Source organism: Rattus norvegicus, chromosome 9 (genome assembly GCF_021556685.1).
Source record: "Rattus norvegicus strain SHRSP/BbbUtx chromosome 9, alternate assembly SHRSP_T2T, whole genome shotgun sequence".
NCBI lineage: Eukaryota > Metazoa > Chordata > Mammalia > Rodentia > Muridae > Rattus > Rattus norvegicus.
The window spans coordinates 129,154,028-129,180,481 of record NC_141542.1 but is presented as its reverse complement, the minus strand read 5'-3'; the positions used below and the strand labels follow the sequence as shown (position 1 = coordinate 129,180,481).

General features: G+C 40.5%; 1 protein-coding gene across 2 annotated transcripts in view; it reads right to left on the bottom strand.

The window, feature by feature from the left end:
• Positions 1 to 7,851: 7,851 nt before the first annotated feature.
• Positions 7,852 to 26,454, bottom strand: part of LOC120094817 (zinc finger protein 431-like) — a 41,395-nt gene continuing 22,792 nt past the window's right edge. For both annotated transcript variants that reach the window (XM_087569076.1, XM_087569077.1), the window contains exons 2-4: positions 10,624 to 10,750; positions 10,372 to 10,432; positions 7,852 to 9,243 (exon numbers count right to left, since the gene is read on the bottom strand). In XM_087569076.1, the coding sequence (XP_087425202.1) occupies positions 8,322 to 9,243; positions 10,372 to 10,432; positions 10,624 to 10,750 (1,110 nt within the window). In that variant the 3' untranslated portion in view covers positions 7,852 to 8,321. The remainder of the gene's footprint in view (positions 9,244 to 10,371; positions 10,433 to 10,623; positions 10,751 to 26,454) is intronic.

Sequence of the window (26,454 nt, the reverse complement as noted above, 5' to 3'; positions counted from 1 at the left end):
AATTTCATGAAATGACAGTATAATGTGCTTCCTGTGAGGTAGATGGTCAAGAAGCAATACGGAGCAGTAACAACAACACAGTTGACTTAATCTATGCTCAATGCATATAAAATTGTTTAGAAACAGCATAGAACCCAGACACATCTTTCTTACACTGTAAATCAGCTTAGATGTTTTACAATACTCGATAAAATGTTGATTGATGAGAACACATTGAATTACTAGGAAATGATCTCTGCATGCACATCAAGAACCAGAATTTATTACCTGTTCATCATACAACATTACCAGAGAGAAGCGGCGTGAGACGTCAGAGACCAAGCACAGTTCATGCTTCGCATGATGTAAAAGAACACAGGAGGGAAAGCTTTAAGGGAAACCCGTAGGACTTTTCTTTCCCTGCCCATCACTAACATAGCCATATGCACTTGTGTATTCTTCCTATGAACCTTTCAAATTCTGAATACCTTGGAATTAAACATTTTGAAATCTAATAGTCACATAAAAGGGATCTCTCTGGAACTGCTTCAAAGTGTCAGCAGCAGATCCCATGTTCTGATGCTCTGTTGAATGGCAAGGAGGTGGACATGGAGGTTGGTCTGGAAAGACTGCCATGTGAATCATAAAGATACTCATCTCTACCCTGTCCAATACGTGTCTGTGTGTAAATAAATACTAGTGTTTAAATAAAATAAACACTGTGAGAAGACAGAAGGAAGCACCTTGGAACCCTCTCTTACAGCTTTTCTCTCTGGCCAAGAATCATTGAATCTGTTAGACTATCTCCTGGTGTCCTTGTCTGGCTTGAGAGGGCCTTTATGGTGCTTTAAGCTCTAGTCTCTCTTGGTCATTTTGGTGCTTCTTATTGTCTCAAGTGAAATAGACTGCTTTAGAACTAATTCCTAGGATTATTCTATAACCCTACATTAATGTGCTTCCAGGAGTTAACAGAAGTGGAGGCACGGCTGTACCCTCTGAGTATACTCCTCAATATTGTCATCACCTTACCAATTTCCCAAAGATTAGACAGTTAATATGTAGCTCAGGGTTCCACATCCATGGATTTCTGCTTGAAAATCTTAGGCACGACATACACACCTATAACTCAGCCTTCAAGAAGTAGATGTAAGAGGATTTTCAATTCAAGACTACCCTGAGCTACATATGAGATTCTATCTTAATACATCAATGTCCTCATGGGGAATAAAGAAATGGAAAGGAAAGGTAGATATAGAAGGATATAAATGAGACAAAATGAAAGGAGAGAGGAGAAGGAAGAAGAGACTATTTAAAAGATGTTATTTCTGTACCAAACACGCAGAGTCTATCTGCCTGTCACAATTTTCTAATAATTCAAGATGTTTTCTTAGAAGCAACATTGTATTGAATATTGTAAAATATCTAAATTGATTTATGGTGTAAGGAGGGGGTGTCTGGGTCTTATGCTATTACTACACAATTTTACATAGGAGACCTGGCCCTTCCTAGATGTAATATTGATGAGGTGACCTTGAATACAAATCCCAAGTATACAGAGAACTGACTGTATCCTGACTGTAACGACACCTTATGGAAATTGTTGAGGTGATAATCAAACTCTAAGGGGAGAGTCATTAATACAAACGAGTCTGGCCCATGTATGGTTAGACAGGGTCAGTGTGAGGGAGATGGCACGGAGTCAAACAGTGATCATCAAGAGCCTTCCCATCTTGTCTCTTCAGTAGCCTGCTCAATGACAAGAGTTGTCCAGAGAGAAAAAGGAGGCAGAATCCAGAATAATAACCTTGATTGCTCTCTGCTTTTTTTTTTTTTTCAGAGCTGGGAACTGAACCCAGGGCCTTTCCTTTGCTAGGCAAGCGCTCTACAACTGAGCTAAATCCCCAACCCCGCTATTTGCTTTTTAATTTCTCTCTGAAGATATCTGTTGGGAGGCCACCTACAGGAAGTACATTAAACACCATCTACCATAAACCTGACTGATCTCCCCCCCTTCTATGCACAGCAAGTACCCATTACTCACAGGCACAATAGTACTTTTCAAAGGAAGACATAGGGGGCAAGGTGGGATCCACTTCTCATTTTGTCATGGGCCAGCCTATTTGTGGTTTGATGAAGCAAGATTTCTTCTTTTCAAAACAATAAAACATTTTTTGCTGTGTGCTAAGAAGCAGAACTTTTCCTCAGTGTCTTCATTAACTTGAGTTTAGATACGACCACGAATAGAATCCCCATGATGGCACAGTGGCTGTATAAGGACAAGTAGAGAAACCTCATTATCACATCTGCCCTGTCTCACTAGTGATGCCCTCATCATGTTATGATGTAGCAAGAAGGCCCTAATCAGACACTGTTGCTGTGTTCTTTAAACCCCTGTCTCCACAGTCAAGAGCCCAACAAACCTATTTTCTTTAAAAAAAAAAAATTGACCAGGCTTTGGCCAGAAAGTGAACTAAGATAGTAGTATCTTTTGTTTTGTTTTCTTGTCAACTTGAGTATAGAAACTTTGAGGGATGTAAATAGAGATTTAAAGGGTTTATTTAGGGCCAGTGAGATATCTCAGTGGGTTGATGATCTGAGTTTTAGACCCAGAATAGATATGGAGGAAGGAGAGAACTAACTTCTGAACGTTGTCCTCTTGTCTCTACATGTGCACTGTGGCACTCACATGTGTGCAAGTAGGTACATGCTCCCACACGAGTCAATAAATATTTTAAAGTTATTTTATTTTGCAATATTTAACTCAAAAATATTAATAAATATATTTATTGATTTCTACACTGTATCAAAAACACATGTAATACTGTATTCATTCAGTAAGATTTAATTATTCTACTTCAGTTTCCAGTTTTGTATTAACTTTTCATCTGACTATTGGCTATACGTATTTTTATAATTTCTACTGTTAATGTTGAGCCCCTTACAAGCATTCTAAAGTACATGGCTTTTGGTTCTGACCTATTGAAGGCTGTGACCATACCAACTAGAAAACAAGTTCAAACCACAGGCTTCCATTGACTGGGAAATGAGTCAAATCATAAACTTCTCCCTTATGATTGAGTAAGAAATACATTTCTTCATTGATCCTATCATAACCTTCAGAATTTGAACAATTACCACTTTCTTAATTGATGTTTAAAGTTGGTGTACAGTGACTTTCAACAGTTCCAACGTATGTTCCTTATACCTACTTATTAACCCTTTCTTAAGTGGATTTCCTTGTTTTGGTTTAAAATGATTTCTGAAGTGGCCTGCTTCTGTTAGCACCCTAAACTGACATTATTGAAGGTGTTTCCAGAAAGACCTATTCTGAAAGCTATTTGGTGTCTACTAATGGACTTAGTGCAGTTCTTTCTGTTTAGAAACACTCTACACCTGATCTTAAAGAAAAACAAAACAAAACAAAACAAAAACAAACCTGCATTAATACTTAGCCATTGGTAAGCCACTGAGCTGATGTGCAGCAGTGCAGGGCAGAATATGATAGGGGTGAATGGAATTTCCCCTCTGCCCTCTGAAGATTTTCTGGAATAAAATGATTAAAATAAATTACATGGGAGAAAAGTGTGTTAATGCATTACTGTCCTTAAGTACAGCCCAACATGGTTCAGAAGCATTGGGCCCCGGTCTTTCTAGGGGAAATGAAATACAGAAAATGTCAGGAAACAGCATGCTGGGGCTTTTCTTGTTGTTGTTGAGCTTTTTTGTTTTTTAGAACAAATAGTAAAAATGATTTATGGCAAGTTGGAAGTTTGAAGGCTATACAATAGTTTGGGATAACATGTATTTACTCTGCAAACATGGTAGGAAATATTGTGTCCAATGTTGGAGAACCACTCACCCGAGGCTCCATTACTACATCTGATGCAAATCTGACAGAGGCTGAGGTCAGTTAGAGGGACACTGGTTGCACTGTGCCTGTCTTCTAGCTCTTAATTGCTAAATCACGACCTGTATTTTTTTTTAACAGCATCTGTTGTTTGTGATAGTCCTTACCAGGTAATGTGATACAATTTTAAAACATGTGTTCCTTTCTTCAAGAGAAGCAGTTTTGGGGCTGGAGAGAAGGCTCAGTGGTTAAGAGCACAGACTACCATTGAAGAGGACCAAGGCCTGGTTTCCAGCATCCAGATTGGAAGGTTCACAGCTGCTTCTAACTCCAGCTCCAGGGGACCAGACGCTTCTAGTCTCTGAGGGTGCCTCACACTCCCACACATACTAAAAATAAATATTAAAAAAAAAGAAAAAGCGGGATGGTGAGATGGCTCAGCGGCTAAGAGCACCGGACTACTCTTCCAGAGATCCTGAGTCCAATTCCCAGCAACCACATGGTGGCTCACAACCATCTGTAAAGAGTTCTGATGCCCTCTTCTGGTTTATCTGAAGACAGCTACAGTGTACTTATATATAATAAAATGAATAAATCTTTAAAAAAAATTTAAAAACAAAAAGAAAAGAAAAAGCAGTTGTCAGCTTGCCTTAAAAGTCCATTTTATATATTTTTGTTTTTAAAAACAGATAAAAACAGTGTGTGTGTGTGTGGGGGGGTAGGGATCGTGTTTACCAGTGCACACTTACCTTTGTCCCCTATCCTGCATAGGTTCTCTAATAACACAAACACCAGTGACAGAAATACTAACTAATGTTTATTTGGTGTCCATTAGGTGACAGGGCCTGCACAGTCTTACACATTTCACCCCTAGTTTTACAGTAATCCTGAATGGTATGTGCTATTTAGTCAGGTTTAGAGTTGAAGGTTCTAAGATGCTGTCTAGCACTCCATTGGTGTGGGACTCAGAGCTGGAATCTGTGTCGCTCAGTATTAAATGCTAAGTGTTGTGTTGTTTACTGCTTATTCTGTCTCGAGGAGGCTCGCCATCCTAGGAGTAATAAACTGATATTTGTTACACAAAACTTTAGTCTAAATATCTAAAGAGGCATTGAGCTTATGCCAGCATGAATTTAAACATCTCTCGACAGCCAAAATTGACACAAATATTTAGTGAAGAAAAAAAAAAAATCCTTGCATGTTGCAGTCCGCCACCACTGCAGCCGGGGGTATGGGGTGGGTTGGGGTGTTCATGTAACATGTACCCTAGCCTCAGTGACATACCTTTAAAAAAAAAGACATTTGAGGACAAAGGAAGCATCTAATGCTGACTTCTTGTGAAAGTACATGTGGTTAATCAACCAGATAGGCTTAAAATTTCATTCTGTAAAGTTTTATAAAGGAAAGTAAACTAAGTACTGCCTGGGAGTTAGTGCTGTGCAGAGCACTCAGGCTTCTCTGATTCTGCCTTCTTCTCAGCACCTCACAGCCAACAGCTGCCTCCATTACACCAAGTCATTAAAAGGAGTTTCCTTTGAGATTTCAAGATACCTCAGAAAAGACCTTGGTAGACATTTTAACGTTACTTTATTTTCAAGATACAGGTATCTAAATGCACTGAGACCATTAAGAAACTTACCAACGTAGATTAACATTCCTGTTACTGAGTTGCAGCTATACAAGGCCCAACCTCCTTAGCACTTTATGGCGATGGAGGACTTTTATTATTCTTGTAAAATATACATAATATGAAAGCTATCATTTTTATCTAAGTTGATAGTTGAGTGGCATGAAGTACATTCACTGGATTGTGGGATTATGATTCCCATGCATCACAATTCTTTTACCATTTCAAACTGAAATTCTATATTCAGTAAATACCAGCTCTTCACTTCTCCCTCTCAAAGCCCTTGGCAACCACCATGCTGCTTTCCATTGCTTCCAATTTGTTGTCTCTAGGCTCCTTGCACAAATAACATCATATAGTATTTGTCTCTTGGCAACTGGGTTATTTCTTTTTGTGTAAATTCCTTGGGGCATCTATGTTCTGGCATGTGCCACAGCTTTTAGTCTGAATTATGTTCCATTTGTATATAGTGTGTTCATATATGTTTGCATGTATTTCTTGAACAATTGTTGACCTCACGTAATATCTCCCTTGTTTTTGAAGATGGGTCTCTCACTTGAGATCAATAATTTAGGCTAAGCTGTCTTGACAATGAATCCCAGGCACCACCTCACCAGAGCTGGGTTTACTGGCAGAACATCATTATGCCTGACTGGTATTTTGCAGTTTTGTCATGTGCATATGTGTGACTGTGTGTGTTCCTAAAACCAGCTTGGATCTAAAGCTTTCAAAAATTCCTTCATACTTATTATACAGAATAATGGGATTATAGGGTTTTCATGCATTATGTAATATATTTTGACAATATTCCCCCTTAATTTCTCTTGGGATTGCATTGAATCTGCAGATTGATTTTGGAAGTATGGCCATCCCATGAGCATGCAAGGTCTTTCCATCTTCTAGTGTCCTCTTTTAATTTTATTCAGTATCTATAAAGTTTTCATTATAGAGGTCTTTCACATCCTTGGTCAGGTTTAATTCAAGAGATTTCGGGGTTGGGGAGCTCGGAGTTTTACGTTGTTTTGAATGGGATTATTTCCCAGATTTCTTTCTCAATATATTTTTACTGGTTGATAAGGCTACTGCTTGACATATATATTATTATGGTGAGATGTGTTTCTTATATTCTGAGTTTCTATGGGATATTTGACATGATTGAAATGTTATGATTTCTATTCTATCAAAAAACAAGAGATTAGAGAAATTTATAAAGTTTATTGACCTATTGAGCCAGCACTACATGTCTGGAATAAACCAGTTTGATCATGGTAATTTTTTGATTTATTTTTGAATAGTTTGCAGGATTTTTTTTTTTTTTTGGTTTTTTTTTTCGGAGCTGGGGACCGAACCCGGGGCCTTGCGCTTCCTAGGCAAGCGCTCCACCACTGAGCTAAATCCCCAACCTCTGCAGGTATTTTTAAAAAAATTTTGCATATATTTATGTTAGAGATTGGTCTGTGTTTATCTGGTTTCAGTATTAGGCTAATACTAACTTCATAAGGAGTTTGGTAATGTAACCTTCCTTTGCTATTTAACAGCATAGTTTGAGAAGCATTTGTGTATTTCACTGAAGGTCTGGTAATTTTATTTGGTAAATATTTGACCACAACTTGACTTGTACTGCTTTCTACAAAGCTGCTCAATTTTTTTTTTTTTAGATCTTCACAATTTACTTTTGTTAGGTTATATACATCCAGAAATCTATGTGCTTTATTTTAGAGTTTTCTATTTATTGGAATAAATGATTTCTAAGATAAGACCTAATGATTTTTCTGAATTTCATTAATGTAGTAACAAGTGTCCTTACCCCTCAATCTATTTAAGTTGAAGCTTTTCAACTTGATTGTTTTTGTAATTGAGGATTTTATGAATACTATATATCATTTTCATCCCTCCCTGTACCACAGCCAACCTCCTCCCATTTCCTTCCCCAAATTCACACTTTTTCCTAACCCCCTAAAACTAAACGACAACCTAACCCTACCCGTCCAGTCCCTAACCTTAACCCACACCGCTCCCCAACACTTTAACCCTAAGCCCTAACTTTCTAGCACTAACTGCACACCCAACCACACTATTCATAATCCCTACCCTTCTAACTCAGCTCGTTTCCAATAGACTCCTGGCATTTACTTTGACCATGTTTTTGAATTGTTAGGTATTTATGCAGATTTCACAAAGACTTTACCGCACTGAGCCCATTTATAAGGCTTTTCTCAAGAATGTTATTTTCTGCATTCACAGGGTTTCAGGAATACTTTTGTTATAAGGAGATATAGAAATGTGCAAAGGCTTCACCATATTTAGTACATTCATAGTTTCTCTCTAGTGTGGTATCTTTTATGCTGTTTGTGTTAATTTGGGTTTTAATGCTGTGAAAAGATACCATGACCAAGGCAACACTTAGAAAGGATATTTAATTGGGGGGAGGGGAGGTATACAGATTCAGAGGTTCAGTCTATTATCAAGGTGGAAGGAATGTCTGTCACCAAGCAGACATGGTGCTGGAGGACAGTTCTACATCTTGATCAGAAGGCAGCCAGAAGACTCTTCTGCCCTGGGCAGAGTTTAAGCATGGGGTCTCAAAGCCCATCCCCCCTCCACAGTGACATACTTCCTCAAAGGCCACATCTACTCCAAAAAGGCCATACCTCCTAACACTGCCACTTGCCATGGGCCAAGTATATTTAAACCACCATACCTTTGAAGATCACAGTAAAGGCTTTACTACATTGGTTGAATTCATAGGGTTACTCTTCAGTATGTATGTGTTCTTTTATGTAGTTGGAGATGGCTTGATCGTGAAAAGGCTTTACAACATTGACTACATTTGTGAGGTTTCTCTACAGTATCAATTCTTTCATGTTGTCAAAGTTGATCATGAGAGGCAAAGAACTTACTAAATTTCTTATATTCATAAGGTTTCACTCTAGTATGTGTTGCTTTATGGTTTCGGAGACTAGCATCAAATACAAAGGCTTTACCACATTCATTACATTTGTAAGGTTTCTCTCCAGTATGTGTTCTTTTATGTTTTCTAAGATCATTCTGAACTACAAAGTCTTTACCACACCGATCACATACATAGGGCTTCTCTCCGGTATGTATTCTCTTATGTACTTGGAGATGACTACAACGTATAAAGGCTTTACCACACCAACCACACTCATAGGGCTTCTCTCCAGTATGTATTCTTTTATGTACTTGGAGATAACTATGAGATGCAAAGGCTTTACCACATTGATTACATGCATAGGGCTTCTCTCCAGTATGTATTCTCTTATGTACTTGGAGATGACTACAACGTATAAAGGCTTTACCACACCAATCACATTCATAGGGCTTCTCTCCAGTATGTATTCTTTTATGTACTTGGAGATAACTATGAGATGCAAAGGCTTTACCACATTGATCACATTCGTAAGGTTTCTCTCCAGTATGTGTTCTTCCATGCCTTTTGAGATGACTGTGTCGTGCAAATGCTTTACCACACAGATTGCATTTGTAGGATTTTCTTCCAGTATGTATTAGTTTATGCCTTCCAAGATTACAACGACGTTCAAAGGCTTTACCACATTTATTACATTTGTAGGATTTTTCTTCAGTATGAATCCTTTCAAGAGTTTGAAGCTGAGAATCGTATGTAAAGGCTTTATCACGTGGCTTACATTCACAGAGTTTCTCTCCAGTATGTGTGCTATTATGTCTTTGGAGATGACTATGTTGTGCAAAGGCTATACCACACTGAGTATATTCGGAGGGCTTCTCTCCTGTATGACATCTTTCATGCCTGCAAAGATAGATAGATGGCACATGGGAAAGCTTTACCACATTCACTAAACTAATGAATCTAATAAATGGAAATTAATTTTATAATTTGGTCTAATTGTAAAGAAGAATCACATCTTAAGGTTGTATCACTTTGTTTACACTCATGGTTTCCCATAGACTATGGGTTGGTAAAAGTGTTATTACATGGCTCACATTTGTACCATCCTTTTGCTCTATGAGATTTCTCATATATTTGAAGAGAAATGGAAGAGCTCAGAGCTTTACCACACTGAGTACATTCATATGTTTTCCTTTATTGTGAAATACACTACATTTGCATAGCATATCGGCCAAGTGAACCAGGACAAACAGAAAGCGATTTCCACAATCCTAGTATTCCTAGGGATTTTCTGCTATGTGAGTTTATGGATATATTCCCAATGAAGTTGGGAAACCAACTAATTATAAACTTGTATCACACTGAGAAAGTCTGCTCAAATGTGGACTGCTACATATATCTTAATTGTTCTGGGGGTAGAGGGCATTGCTCCTTTCAATATCCTTGTGCTCACATGGCTTGTATCCATTGTGACACAGAATATACCTGTTAAAATAACAAATGAAATATTTCCACATTGCATCATTCATACAGTTTGATTTTTTGTTCATGATAGACATATGGTATAAGAATTAAGTTTTCTCTTCAAAAACATTCTTGACTCTCATAAACTGTCCCTCTCACTTAAACTTAACAATGTAACTATATGAGTAATTACTATGATATATTTGCCTATTAGAAACATAAACTTATCACCTACTCTCTCTCTCTCTCTCTCTCTCTCTCTCTCTCTCTCTCTCTCTGTGTGTGTGTGTGTCTATGTGTTATGAGACTAAACAGATTGGCAGGTATACAGAGTAGCTCTAATGTGGCTATGATTCAAATGGTAATATTTGTTAAGGCATTGTTTCCTTCTCTTCTTTCAAGTGAGACACATGATATTGAGGTACATGGATTTGTGAGAATTTAATAATCAATACACTTAAAGAAGTGCTTTTCTTTTTATACTGTTGCGTTTCTTTAAAAGTTCGAGGACATACTAACATTTCTTCAGAGGCATATTCATACCAACTTGCACATGAAAATTACCTTCCATGTCTTCTGAAACTTTGACAATGTTCTTCAATAGTATGGTCTTCCCAATTGTAACCTAAAATACAGTACCAGAATATGTATGATATATTATTGGAAATTAGGCAACATTTAAGTTACTATCTTCAGTGAACCTGACCTTTTCACCTCATTCTTCTTTATTGTCAATTGAAGTTACAGAAAAGCAACCGTAACAAAGGAACATTTGTTTTCTTATTTTAAAAACTGAAAGAAAATTCACTGTCTTACCTATAGCGGTGAGGTTCCTGTAGGTCTCCTGCATCACATCTTTGTAGAGACTCTTCTGTGAAGGATCCAGCAAAGCCCATTCTTCTTGGGTGAAGTTCACATGTACATCATCATAGGTCAATGCATCCTGAAATATCCCATACATTAACAACAGAAACCATGATACAGATGTCACTGTAAATGTATGCTTCTGGTGCTTCCCCCACTTATTTCTTGACGCAGATGTTCTAATGTAATTACCAAATCATCTTAGAAGAAAACTGAGTAATAAGGTTCACCTCTGTCATTTCTTTGCTCATTGAGTAGGACATAGCCTTGCAAAAGAAATGCTAATTAATGGAGAGAGAGGGAGAGACAGAGAGAGAGAGACAGAGAGAGACAGAGAGACAGAGAGAGAGACAGAGAGAGAGGCGCGCAGTACTAAGCACACAGAGAAATTGTATGAACAATTTCTAACTGAAAAAAATATCAAGTGAGCATATAGGCTCATGTCTTTAATCAAAGCACTGAGGAGGCAGAGGCAGGTATATCTGAGGTCTATCCAGGACAGACAGAGGTACATATTAAGACCCTGTCTCCCCTATGAAAACTTAATCCAACAAACAAGAAAGATAGAAAGGACTCAGAGGTTTTTACTAGAGTTCCTAAAAAGAATTACATTCACTGCAGTTCTGTATTCATATTCCAGAATCTTGAGGTGGCCCAGTTTAAACTGTAACAATAGGGATAAACAGTTCTCTGCACCCAAATCCCGTGGGAGGGAGAGCTGAACCTTCAGAGAGGCAGACAAGCCTGGGAAACCAGAAGAGACTGCTCTCTGTAGATACATCTCGGACGCCAGAGGAAAACACCAAAGGCCATCTGGAACCCTGGTGCACTGAAGCTCCCAGAAGGGGCGGCACAGGTCTTCCTGGTTGCTGCCGCCGCAGAGAGCCCTTGGGCAGCACCCCACAAGCGAACCTGAGCCTCGGGACCACAGGTAAGACCAACTTGTCTGCTGCAAGAGAGCTGCCTGGTGAGATCGGGACACACAGAGGCAGAGTTCATCTAGGACCGGGCACGTCCTGTGTTTGCCGGAGGTCCCACGCCCGCGGATCCCGGCCCACAGCAGCTCTCTGCTCCCAGACCTTGTGGGAAAGAGACCTCACCGCCTGATCAGGTGGGCACTCCTGAGGCTGCAGAGCGGAAGAGACCACCAACACTGCCCACCCCTGCCCACATCCCTGGCCCAAGAGGAAACTGCATAAGGCCTCTGGGCTCCCGTGGGGGAGGGCCCAGGAGCGGCAGGACCCCTGCCTGAGACACCGCCAGAACCTGAGGGAAACAGACCGGATAAACAGTTCTCTGCACCCAAATCCCGTGGGAGGGAGAACTGAACCTTCAGAGAGGCAGACAAGCCTGGGAAACCAGAAGAGACTGCTCTCTGTACATACATCTCGGACGCCAGAGGAAAACACCAAAGGCCATCTGGAACCCTGGTGCACTGAAGCTCCCGGAAGGGGCGGCACAGGTCTTCCTGGTTTCTGCCGCTGCAGAGAGCCCCTGGGCAGCACCCCACGAGCGAACTTGAGCCTCGGGACCACAGGTAAGACCAACTTTTCTGCTGCAAGAAACCTGCCTGGTGAACTCAAGACACAGGCCCACAGGAATAGCTGAAGACCTGTAGAGAGGAAAAACTACATGCCCGAAAGCAGAACACTCTGTCCCCATAACTGACTGAAAGAAAGGAAAACAGGTCTACAGCACTCCTGACACACAGGCTTATAGGACAGTCTAGCCACTGTCAGAAATAGCAGAACAAAGTAACACTAGAGGTAATCTGACGGCGAGAGGCAAGCGCAGGAACCCAATCAACAGAAACCAAGACTACATGGCATCATCGGAGCCCAATTCTCCCACCAAAACAAACATGGAATATCCAAACACACCAGAAAAGCAAGATCTAGTTTCAAAATCATATTTGATCATGATGCTGGAGGACTTCAAGAAAGACATGAAGAACTCCCTTAGGGAAACACAGGAAAACATTAATAAACAAGTAGAAGCCTACAGAGAGGAATCGCAAAAATCCCTGAAAGAATTCCAGGAAAACACAATCAAACAGTTGAAGGAATTAAAAATGGAAATAGAAGCAATCAAAAAAGAACACATGGAAACAACCCTGGATATAGAAAACCAAAAGAAGAGACAAGGAGCTGTAGATACAAGCCTCACCAACAGAATACAAGAGATGGAAGAGAGAATCTCAGGAGCAGAAGATTCCATAGAAATCATTGACTCAACTGTCAAAGATAATGTAAAGCGGAAAAAGCTACTGGTCCAAAACATACAGGAAATCCAGGACTCAATGAGAAGATCAAACCTAAGGAAAATAGGTATACAAGAGAGTAAAGACTCCCAGCTCAAAGGACCAGTAAATATCTTCAACAAAATCATAGCAGAAAACTTCCCTAACCTAAAAAAAGAGATACCCATAGGCATACAAGATGCCTACAGAACTCCAAATAGATTGGACCAGAAAAGAAACACCTCCCGTCACATAATAGTCAAAACACCAAATGCACAAAATAAAGAAAGAATATTAAAAGCACTAAGGGAAAAAGGTCAAGTAACATATAAAGGCAGGCCTATCAGAATCACACCAGACTTCTCGCCAGAAACTATGAAGGCCAGAAGATAGTGGACTGATGTCATACAGACCCTAAGAGAACACAAATGCCAGCCCAGGTTACTGTATCCTGCAAAACTCTCAATTAACATTGATGGAGAAACCAAGATATTCCATGACAAAACCAAATTTACACAATATCTTTCTACAAATCCAGCACTACAAAGGATAATAAATGGTAAAGCCCAACATAAGGAGGCAAGCTATACCCTAGAAGAAGCAAGAAACTAATCATCTTGGCAACAAAACAAAGAGAATGAAAACACACAAACATAACCTCACATCCAAATATGAATATAACAGGAAGCAATAATCACTATTCCTTAATATCTCTCAACATCAATGGCCTCAACTCCCCAATAAAAAGACATAGATTAACAAACTGGATAGGCAACGAGGACCCTGCATTCTGCTGCCTACAGGAAACACACCTCAGAGACAAAGACAGACACTACCTCACAGTGAAAGGCTGGAAAACAATTTTCCAAGCAAATGGTCAGAAGAAGCAAGCTGGAGTAGCCATTCTAATATCAAATAAAATCAATTTTCAACTAAAAGTCATCAAAAAAGATAAGGAAGGACACTTCATATTCATCAAAGGAAAAATCCACCAACATGAACTCTCAATCCTAAATATCTATGCCCCAAATACAAGGGCACCTACATATGTAAAAGAAACCTTACTAAAGCTCAAAACCCACATTGGACCTCACACAATAATAGTGGGAGATTTCAACACCCCACTCTCATCAATGGACAGATCATGGAAACAGAAATTAAACAGAGATGTAGACAGACTAAGAGAAGTCATGAGCCAAATGGACCTAACGGATATTTATAGAACATTCTATCCTAAAGCAAAAGGATATACCTTCTTCTCAGCTCCTCATGGTACTTTCTCCAAAACTGACCATATAATTGGTCAAAAAACAGGCGTCAACAGGTACAGAAAGATAGAAATAATCCCATGCGTGCTATCGGACCACCACGGCCTAAAACTGGTCTTCAATAACAATCAAGGAAGAATGTCCACATATACTTGGAAATGGAACAATGCTCTCTACTCAATGATAACCTGGTCAAGGAAGAAATAAAGAAAGAAATTAAAAACTTTTTAGAATTTAATGAAAATGAAGGTACAACATACCCAAACTAATGGGACACAATGAAAGCTGTGCTAAGAGGAAAACTCATAGCGCTGAGTGCCTGCAGAAAGAAACAGGAAAGAGCATATGTCAGCAGCTTGACAGCACACCTAAAAGCTCTAGAACAAAAAGAAGCAAATACACCCAGGAGGAGTAGAAGGCAGGAAATAATCAAACTCAGAGCTGAAATCGACCAATTAGAAACAGAAAGGACCATAGAAAGAATCAACAGAACCAAAAGTTGGTTCTTTAAGAAAATTAACAGGATAGATAAACCCTTAACCAGACTAACGAGAGGACACAGAGAGTTTGTCCAAATTAACAAAATCAGAAATGAAAAGGGAGACATAACAACAGATTCAGAGGAAATTCAAAAAATCATCAGATCTTACTATAAAAACCTATATTCAACAAAACTTGAAAATCTTCAGGAAATGGACAATTTCCTAGATACCAGGTACCGAAGTTAAATCAGGAACAGATAAACCAGTTAAACAACCCCATAACTCCTAAGGAAATAGAAGCAGTCATTAAAGGTCTCCCAACCAAAAAGAGCCCAGGTCCAGACGGGTTTAGTGCAGAATTCTATCAGACCTTCATAGAAGACCTCATACCAATATTATCCAAACTATTCCACAAAATTGAAACAGATGGATCACTACCGAATACCTTCTATGAAGCCACAATTACTCTTATACCTAAACCACACAAAGACACAACAAAGAAAGAGAACTTCAGACCAATTTCCCTTATGAATATCGACGCAAAAATACTCAACAAAATTGTGGCAAACCGAATCCAAGAGCACATCAAAACAATCAATCACCATGACCAAGTAGGCTTCATCCCAGGCATGTAGGGATGGTTTAATATACGGAAAACCATCAACGTGATCCATTATATAAACAAACTGAAAGAACAAAACCACATGATCATTTCATTAGACGCTGAGAAAGCATTTGACAAAATTCAACACCCCTTCATGATAAAAGTCCTGGAAAGAATAGGAATTCAAGGCCCATACCTGAACATAGTAAAAGCCATATACAGCAAACCAGTTGCTAACATTAAACTAAATGGAGAGAAACTTGAAGCAATCCCACTAAAATCAGGGACTAGACAAGGCTGCCCACTCTCTCTCTACTTATTCAATATAGTTCTTGAAGTTCTAGCCAGAGCAATCAGACAACAAAAGGAGGTCAAGTGGATACAGATCGGAAAAGAAGAAGTCAAAATATCACTATTTGCAGATGATATGATATTATATTTAAGTGATCCCAAAAGTTCCACCAGAGAACTACTAAAGCTGATAAACAACTTCAGCAAAGTGGCTGGGTATAAAATTAACTCAAATAAATCAGTTGCCTTCCTCTATACAAAAGAGAAACAAGCCGAGAAAGAAATTAGGGAAACGACACCCTTCATAATAGACCCAAATAATATAAAGTACCTCGGTGTGACTTTAACAAAGCACGTAAAAGATCTGTACAATAAGAACTTCAAGACACTGAAGAAGGAAATTGAAGAAGACCTCAGAAGATGGAAAGATATCCCATGCTCGTGGATTGGCAGGATTAATATAGTAAAAATGGCCATTTTACCAAAAGCGATCTACAGATTCAATGCAATCCCCATCAAAATACCAATCCAATTCTTCAAAGAGTTAGACAGAACAATTTGTAAATTCATCTGGAATAACAAAAAACCCAGGATAGCTAAAGCTATCCTCAACAATAAAAGGACTTCAGGGGGAATCACTATCCCTGAACTCAAGCAGTATTACAGAGCAATAGTGATAAAAACTGCATGGTATTGGTACAGAGACAGACAGATAGACCAATGGAATAGAATTGAAGACCCAGAAATGAAGCCACACACCTATGGTCACTTGATTTTTGACAAAGGAGCCAAAACCATCCAATGGAAAAAAGATAGCATTTTCAGCAAATGGTGCTGGTTCAACTGGAGGTCAACATGTAGAAGAATGCAGATCGATCCATTCTTATCACCCTGTACAAAGCTTAAATCCAAGTGGATCAAGGACCTCCACATCAAAGCAGACACATTCAAACTAATAGAAGAAAAACTAGGGAAGCATCTGGAATACATGGGCACTGGAAAAAATTTCCTGAACAAAACACCAATGGCTTACGCTCTAAGATCAAGAATCGACAAATGGGATCTCATAAAACTGCAAAGCTTCTGTAAGGCAAAGGACACTGTGGTTAGGACAAAACGGCAACCAACACATTGGGAAAAGATCTTTACCAATCCTACAACAGATAGAGGCCTTATATCCAAAATATACAAAGAACTCAAGAAGTTAGACAGCAGGGAAACAAATAACCCTATTAAAAAATGGGGCTCAGAGCTAAACAAAGAATTCACAGCTGAGGAATGCCGAATGGCGGAGAAACACCTAAAGAAATGTTCAACATCTTTAGTCATAAGGGAAATGCAAATCAAAACAACCCTGAGATTTCACCTCACACCAGTGAGAATGGCTAAGATCAAAAACTCAGGGGACAACAGATGCTGGCGGGGATGTGGAGAAAGAGGAACACTCCTCCATTGTTGGTGGGATTGCAAACTGGTACAACCATTCTGGAAATCAGTCTGGAGGATCCTCAGAAAATTGGACATTGAACTGCCTGAGGATCCAGCTATACCTCTCTTGGGCATATACCCAAAAGATGCCCCAACATATAAAAAAGACACGTGCTCCACTATGTTCATTGCAGCCTTATTTATAATAGCCAGAAGCTGGAAAGAACCCAGATGCCCTTCAACAGAGGAATGGATACAGAAAATGTGGTACATCTACACAATGGAATATTACTCAGCTATCAAAAACAACGACTTTATGAAATTCGTAGGCAAATGGTTGGAACTGGAAAATATCATCCTGAGTGAGCTAACCCAAACACAGAAAGACATACATGGTATGCACTCACTGATAAGTGGCTATTAGCCCAAATGCTTGAATTACCCTAGATGCCTAGAATAAATGAAACTCAAGACAGATGATCAAAATGTGAATGCTTCACTCCTTCTTTAAAAGGGGAACAAGAATACCCTTGGCAGGGAATAGAGAGGCAAAGATTAAAACAGAGACAGAAGGAACACCATTCAGAGCCTGCCCCACATGTGGCCCAGACATATACAGCCATCCAATTAGACAAGATGAATGCAGCAAAGAAGTGCAGGCCGACAGGAGCCGGATGTATATCGCTCCTGAGAGACACAGCCAGAATACAGCAAATACAGAGGCGAATGCCAGCAGCAAACCACTGAACTGAGAACGGGACCCCTGTTGAAGGAATCAGAGAAAGAACTCGAAGAGCTTGAAGGAGCTCGATACCCCTTATGAACAACAATGCCAACCAACCAGACCTTCCAGGGACTAAGCCACTACCTAAAGACTATACATGGACTGACCCTGGACTCTGACCTCATAGGTAGCAATGAATATTCTAGTAAGATCACCAGTGGAAGGGGAAGCCCTTGGTCCTGCTAAGACTGAACCCCCAGTGAACGTGATTGTTGGGGGGAGGGCAGTAATGGGGGGAGGGTGGCGAGGGGAACACCCATAAAGAAGGGGAGGGGGAGCGATTAGGGAGATGTTTCCCTGGAAACTGGGAAAGGGAATAACACTCGAAATGTAAATAAGAAACACTCAAGTTAATAAAAAAAAAAATAAAATAAACTGTAACAATAATGAGATCTTACCAAAAGGGAATTAATGTTTAAACAGATACAAACAGATAGCTCAAAATATTGGCAATGTAAATGTTGATCCTAAATAAGCAACATAGGACAGGAGCTGGCTCATCAGTGAAGAACTCTTGCTGGTCTTAAAAATAATTGGCCTCAATTGCCAGTAGTTAGAATGGAGCTTCACAACTATTGATTACTCCAAGTTCAGGAATTCTGAAGCCATTTTCTGACTACTATGGGGATTAGGCATACATGATGTGCATATTCATTCATACAGGCAAAATATACATATTCATTAAAATAAATCATCACAAACGCAACAGGTAGGAAAAATGTCATATACCTGCAATCCAATGACTCAGAAAGCTCAGGCAACATAGCCAGGCAGTATGAATATCACGAATACATGCCACCTGAGAAACAGAATATGCTCTCTATCAAATTTCAAAATTCATAACGTGGATGAAGATCAACACAACAGCATATGCTTGACATGTGCCAAAACCCACAGTCCAACCCATCAGCCAATAATATAAAAACGAACAAACAAACAAACAAACAAACAAACAAAGAAAAACCTGGGCATGTTGGCCCACATTTAATCCTGGGACTCTGGAGCCAGAGGCAGGTGGACCATATACGTTTGAGGCCACATGTTCTAAACAGCTACGTTCAGGACACCCAGGGCTACATAGGGAAACTTTGTCCTGAAAAACAAAAACAAAATTAAAATTATAAAAAAAAACAGTGTTGCAAAATACCTTAGCACTGAATAGCAATTGCTTCAACTGCATCTTATGTGATTTAGGGTTAGAGTCTATAATGCTGAAGGCAAGACAACATAAGAAGGAAGCTGACTAATCAGGTACAACCACTACACAATACACACACACACACACACACACACACACACACACACACACACACACACACACCACGCAGCAAATGGGTTGACTCTATAGACACCCAAATGTCATCCCCAATAACTAATCATCTAGAAAGGTTCCTCCTACAAAAGCAGTTCTATTTAGAGAACTGAGTTGGCCAGAGCAAGGCTGACTCCTCCATGACAGGTTGTAAACTGACAGACTGGGAAACTAGGCCTAAGTTTCTGTTTCCCAGAACTGGAAAAGTCCAAACAAGTCAATTCTAGGAAAACCATCCCTCACAGGCAGCTAATCAGGAGCTTCCAATGACCCTAATAGCCTGCAGCAGCCCATACATTCTTCAAATGCCCCAAATCACTTCTAACACTCTTGATTGTCACATCTTGTAAAATCAGAAAGCAAGTTATATCTTTCCAACATATAAAGGCACAGAATACCCCTTCCCATTCCAGTAGAGAGGAATGTGTACATAGTGAGGGAAGATTGGACCAAAGTAAGAAACCTAGCAGGACGAACACCAAATCCTGCAGCTGTCTCAGACACAAGGAGCCTCAGTTTCAAAAGGCTTAGATGGCCATATCCCTGCAACTTCTCATACATCTCTCAGTTTAGATCCTTGAACTCCCTATATGCAGCTCTCCATGACAGGTGTCTCATAACTTGGGTATCTCTATATCTTGTGGTCTCAAATGCAACTCAGACTTCATCCTCAGATTCATCCCATGCACTCTCACAGTGTCTTCCCTCACTAGGGATCTCACTCTGCCAAACACAAATGGCTGGAACAGTACTGAACTGAAACCACCGGGGAAGAAGCCATAACTTTACATTTTCCATCTTTCTTATTTCCAGATCTTGGGTGCCACGCTTGGACCAGTAGTAGCAGGTTTTATATGACGTTCCTTCCTGGGTCTAGGAATGACTTTGCCAACTCCCCCTTCCATTAACTGAAGGCTTAGCAGGAGGGACTGTTTCCCTTAATTCACCTTCTTAGGCTTCCAATCCTGAGCAAAGTCCTTCTCTTTAATGGTGATAATCTTTTTGAAAATTCATGCCTCTGTCTCAGCATTTGGCTGCCATGTGTAACTTCCCAGGGCTGCTTTTCTCTACAAACCACAGACTTTGCATTTATTTCTGCTCAACTTGTTGTTTTTTTCTTGTAGTCCAGAATGAGTTACTAGTAATAATCATCTAACAGATTTCAATATTTCACCTGAGAAATATAGCTAATTGTTTTTTAATTCTGCCTTGCTCAATTTCTCAGAGCATGGGTGGAATAAGAAAGACTTGGGGTCAAAATACCACATAAATGACCTCTAGCTAAATTTGTCACGGAGTCTATTTTCCACTGAAATCGTATGACCTCAACTTCTGACTGCATTACTTGCATGACTCCAGTCTTCCAGGTGCTACAACAACAGCCGATTAAGCTCTGAATACAGTTTTCTATGCTGTTTGCCATCTCAAGCCCTGATATTAACTACTTTCCTCGAAAGGAGAACATTTCTAGTTTCTCTAGTTTCTGTCCAGAAACAAAATAACCTTTTTTTTGGTTTTGTTTTGTTTTGTTCTAACTTGCTACTTTCCTACTTTGATTCAATTCTCTAACCAAAAGCATCTCAGGAAATAAACAGGTTCACTTGTTTGGTCCAGTCACATGACAGCCATAAATCCTGGAGCTTAGGATAGAAACTCAAGCTTCAAGAAAAGGCAAAAACCATGAACAATTATTGTTTTCTGCTTGGTCACTGTCTCATACTTACCCAGCTCTCTTACCCAGCCCAGGCCCACTTGCTTAGGGATCCTGCCACCCTCAGTGTAGAGCCTTCCTACATCAATCATCACAACACAATCTCTCACTGATACAGCATCCAGACATTTTGATTAGGGCATGCCCTCATCTGAGAGCCCCTCAGATGATTGTAGGCTCTAAAATGTTCACAACTGAAGCTAACTAGGACAAAAAGGCAATAATATATCAGAAAGTTTAAAAAACCCAAATCAAATGTGTTAACAATATCATTTCAGTAGCAAAAACCAACAAACCACACACACATACACACACACACACACACACACACACACACACACACACACACACACACACACACACACAATCAAAATTAATGATTACGAAAACTAGAATACATAGATTTGCCAAGAAATGAGGAGAGGCAAGCCTTTAGAAGAGGACACTAAAACTGTTTCCCAAACTATCAAAACTTCAAGAAACTCATAACATAGTAAATTTTCAGAAGATAAAGGAGACAGAAAGACAGACAGAAAGTGTTTTAAACATGAACTACAAGAGTGTAATAACAAATTTATGAAATTACAGGCCAATATTCATCCTGTGTATTCTGTTTCTCATCTTTGTCAATAAATAAATATATATATATAAATGGGATTAGCTGTGGCAAAATCCCAGTGAATTGGACATAGTGGCAGCCTAAGGAATGGGAAAATTTTTTTAAAGAAATCCATATCTTATAGAGGCCTAATATATAAAATACATAAAGACCTCAAGAAATTAAACTTTCAAAGTAAAAACTTCAATTAAAAAATGGAGTAAATGGGCTGGAGAGATGGCTCAGCGGTTAATAGGACTGACTGCTCTTCCAGAGGTCCTGAGTTCAATTCCCAGCAACCACAGGGTGGCTCACAACCATCTGTAATTGGATCTGATGCCCTCTTTTGGCTTGTTTGAAGACAGCTACAGTGTACTCACTCACATTAAATAAATAAATCTTTAAAAGAAAAGGGGGGGGGGGTATAAATCTATACAGAGAATTCTGAAAAGAGGAATCTCAAAAACCTGAGAAATACTTAAAGAAATCATTATCATCTCAGCCATCAAGGAAATGCAAATCAAAACTACTTTGAGAATCTATCTTGCACATGTCAGAAGGGCTAAGATCAATACAAGTGACAAGTCATGCTGGTAAGGATGTGGAGAATGGGTAACAACTCTCCATGCTTGTAGGGTGCAAACTAATACTGCCACTATGGAAATGAGCATTTCCTCAGAGTCCTGGTGCCTCAGAACCCTGAGAATCCATCTATCTCAAATCACAGCTATAAAGCTCTTGGCATCTATCTAAAAGGTGCTCCACCCTACCACAAGGCCATTTGCTCAACTACGTTCATAGCATATTTATTCATACTTGCCAGAACATAGAAACAACCTAAGAGTACCTCAACAAAGAATGGGTTGAAGGACCCTAGTTCTTATTGAAGCCTAAGAACTATCAGGAGGCATGGCCTGGTGGAAAGTAGGTAGGTTATGGGGACCCTAAGGGCTTGTGCCAGCTTTACATCAACTGCCTCTGGTGAAGATTAGGGCACGTACCAGCTTCACGCCTCGGGCCAAGGCTAGGACAAGTTCCACTCTCCACCCTGAGTTCTTGGGAGAAGCAGGGACATTCTTGAAAATCCTGCAGAATGTACTGAGAGTAGCCTGACCCTCTGGTCCCAGATAAGAGCTCAAACGCATGCCATATAAGTTTGAACTGTAAACCTGCTAATGTAACCTGTACCTCTGAAAGTATAAAAACTGCTTGTCACAGCCATTGGGGTCACCTTCTAGTCCCTCACTACGAGGGGCTGACTGAAGGTTGACCCCGACACACCGGAAAATAAACTCTTGCCTTTGCATCGAACTCCATTCTCATGCCTCACTTGGGGGATCTCCTTGTAGTTAAGACTCACTTTGAGCCTTACGGGGTAAACAAAAAATGTGGTACATTTATCACTCAGCTGTTTATAAAGATCCCATCATGAATTTACAGGGAAGAAAATGGAACTAAAGAAATCACACCCAGAATGACAAACATGGCATGCATTTACTTACAAGTGGATATTACCTATTAGGTAAATAGTAATCAAACCCAGAGGGGTAGTTAAAGAGGTGGGCTCTAGGGAGGAAGCACAGATCTCTTTCTACAGGGGAAATAGAATAATTTCTGTGAGTAGACCAGAGTTTGATGGGAACAGGATTAGGGAGGATCAGTTGAGGGGGATGCAGGGGAAAGTACAGTGCAGGAAGAAACAGCTGGAATTAGGGGTTATTTGGGAGTTAGTGTAGAAATCCAGTAGAATGACAACTTCCTGGATGACCAGGGTGACCCTAATGAAACTCCTAGTAATGGAGGATATGGAGTCTGAACTGACCATCCTTTGACACCAGGCAGGACTTGGATGTTGGTAATAAGGTACATTTGGTTGAGCTGTTGGCCAAGGAGGTCCCTTGAGATCCTTAAACAATCCATGCTGATGTTAGGACAAACTTTGCTCTCAGATAACTGACAGCAGGGACTGATCATTAAGGACAAATTCCACACAGTTCACTGAATGCAGAGGTCAAGCTAGTACAAGCTTGGAGCCTTCACCCCTGTGTTCTAGTCTCTTTGAGGAGAGAAGGTACGCTACAGGCTAAAAAGAAGAAAGAGAAACCTGGAAACCCCCCTCCACCCCCAACACCCACACACACCTACAATTGGTCCTTCCTAAGATGTGCTGGGGCATGATGGTAACAAATTGGTTTGAGTGGCCAACCAATGTTTGGTTTAACTTGAGGCCCTTGACATGAGAGGGAACCCATGACTAACACTGATTGGATTTCTAGGAATCTTACAGAAACTTAAATGGCAAGCATAGAGACAGCATGTGTCTATGCCAGGTCCTCTGCTGATATGTTATGGCTGTTAGCTTGGTGTCTTTGAGGGACTCCGAACTGTGGAAGCAGGTGTAACTCTGATTCTTTGGCTTGATCTTGAGATTTTTCCTATCAGGTTGCCTTGTCCAACATGAAGGCTTTCACCTTGTCTTTTTCTCTCTTGTTTTGTCTGTTAGGTCTGCTCCTTTTTGAAGAGGACATGGGTGGGGGGGTGGACCTTGGGGAAAGGATAGAAGTGAGGGGTAGTTGGGAGTGCAGGTTGGGGAAACGGTGGTCAGGATATATTATATGAGAATCTACCCTCATATAAAAACTTAATTCAATATTGTTTAAATGAAAGGCAAAGAAGGGAAGCTATAGTGAACAAAGAAAAGCAAATTCGTAAAGATAGGGACAGCAAGATTGTGATACATACAGTACTTGCTCTATTTTTGTAGACAGTGACTATCACATAGGAATGTAAAAATACCTGGAAGGCTTACTTCCTCCTTCTGATAATCTAGGCCTAGTCATGGAAGCTTATAGCTTCTGTACAATCTTATCTAGGTCTAGAATGGCCTGGGGGATTTAACAAAAGACACAGACTAGGGTCATTTGTGCTAAGAAAATGCCAAAGCTTTACTGAGGTTCACATAATATACACCCCAAGTTCACTGGGTGGAGAATTCCAGGAAGCAGAGTGGAAAAATATGTTATGCCCTCAGGACAAAAACAGGAACAAAAATCAGGAACGGGGTGTTACTGCCCAGGTGCCAAACAGAAAGATCAAGATGTTCCTTTTTTTAGGAACTAAAGCTTCCACATGCATCAGCAAGGCTCAGCACCGGGCAAACACTTAGGGGGCTCAGTAGAGTTGGGCACTTGAGTGTTTTGGGCATCAGAGACTTAACTGTTAAATAATCACCCTTTCTTCTTCTTTTTGAACTCTGGCTGGTCAACTCTGCTCTTCTAGCTCTTACTCTTCACTCTAACCAATTCAAATTGCTTCTTTCACTTCTGACTGAATTGCTGTGCTTGGCCTCAAACGAACTCTATAAAACTGCTCTCTTCTCATTCTCTCGCTCATTTTCTCTTTTTCTGTCTTTAGCCTGCCTGTCTCTGTAAAATTCTCCAGGTAAAACTGCCTCCTCCTCTTACCCTCTGTGCTGCTTCCTCTTATATTGCCTCTTTTACTTCTTCTCTTTAGAGTTGTGCATATCCTATTCTGTCAGATCTTTCCCTGATTCATCATTTTTTCACCCACTCAATTATAGCGCTTCCTTCAAAAACGATGTTTACCTTCATCGTTTGAGAGCAAAGGTGTGTACTAAGGGCTGAGCCATACCAGTTAGAAACAGCTCCCCTCCCAACCCTGTCTCCAGCAAATTGGACAGTCTCTGGGTTCACAATGCGATCAAATACTCTGCAATACAGGAGTTCATGACAAGCTCATCTTGGGCCCAGTCTGTATCTGTGAAATCAGAAGTTTTGTTCTCAGCAATGTGAAATATATATCACGCAGGAAACAAAAGCAATCACTTTCTTGTGTTAGCTTTTGAAGGGTTAAAATTTCTAAAAGTTAGTCCTGAACAAAGTCTGACTATGCCTAAAAGAATTTGAGATAGGGCTCCAAGGACACTGGCCATCTGGAGCTACCCCTGGAGCTACCTCCCTTCCCTTCCTTCACTCCCTGATACGAGTCATCCCTTAGCTGAGCGAGATAAGACACCTTGCCCATACTGCCAAGATGCTAGAATGCTTTGTTAATACAATTCCGCACAGAAAAAAAAAATAACTGTACACCCTTTGTACTAACCAATCTGTTTTCCCTATATAAGCTCCGGCCTAGAGAGGCTCTGGGCTGGACTCAATCTCCTGTGTGAGATATGTGTCAGCCTGAGATCTCGTAAATAAAACTGCCTCTTGCTGATTACATCAAGACTGGCTTCTCGTGTTTCCTGGGGGTACCCCAACCCGTGACTGGAGCGAGAGTCTCCCCAGAATCTGGGAATCTTTCATTGGGGGCTCGTCTGGGATAGGAGCGTAACCCCCGGAGATCCGAATGCCTCTTGGAGGTACGTTAGTGTGAGTGCTGGAAAGCGGCCGCTGTGTGAGTGTGAGACTAGTGTGTGTGTGAATTAAGTCCTGTAGTCTGTGTTTTTCAGTACCGGTTTAAGGTCTTGGTGCACTGTCTGGGCAGAAGAAGATTCCCCACTCCATTGTTTTTGAGTGCACTCGAGTGGATGGGCTTCCCACTCTGTTGTTTTTGAGTGTACTCGGGTGGATGGGCTTCCCACCCTGTTGTTGTTGAGTGCACTCAGGTGGATGGGCTTCCCACCCCGTTGTTTTTGAGTGCACTCGAGTGGATGGGCTTCCCACTCTGTGTTGTTTTTGAGTGCACTCGAGTGGATGGGCTTCCCACTCTGTTGTTTTTGAGTGTACTCGGGTGGATGGGCTTCCCACCCTGTTGTTGTTGAGTGCACTCAGGTGGATGGGCTTCCCACCCCGTTGTTTTTGAGTGCACTCGAGTGGATGGGCTTCCCACTCTGTGTTGTTTTTGAGTGCACTCGAGTGGATGGGCTTCCCACTCTGTGTTGTTTTTGAGCGCACTCGGGTGGATGGGCTTCCCACCCTGTTGTTTTTGAGTACACTCGGGTGGATGGGCTTCCCACCCCGTTGTTTTTGAGCGCACTCGGGTGGATGGGCTTCCCACCCTGTTGTTTTTGAGTACACTTGGGTAGATGGGCTTCCTACCCCGTA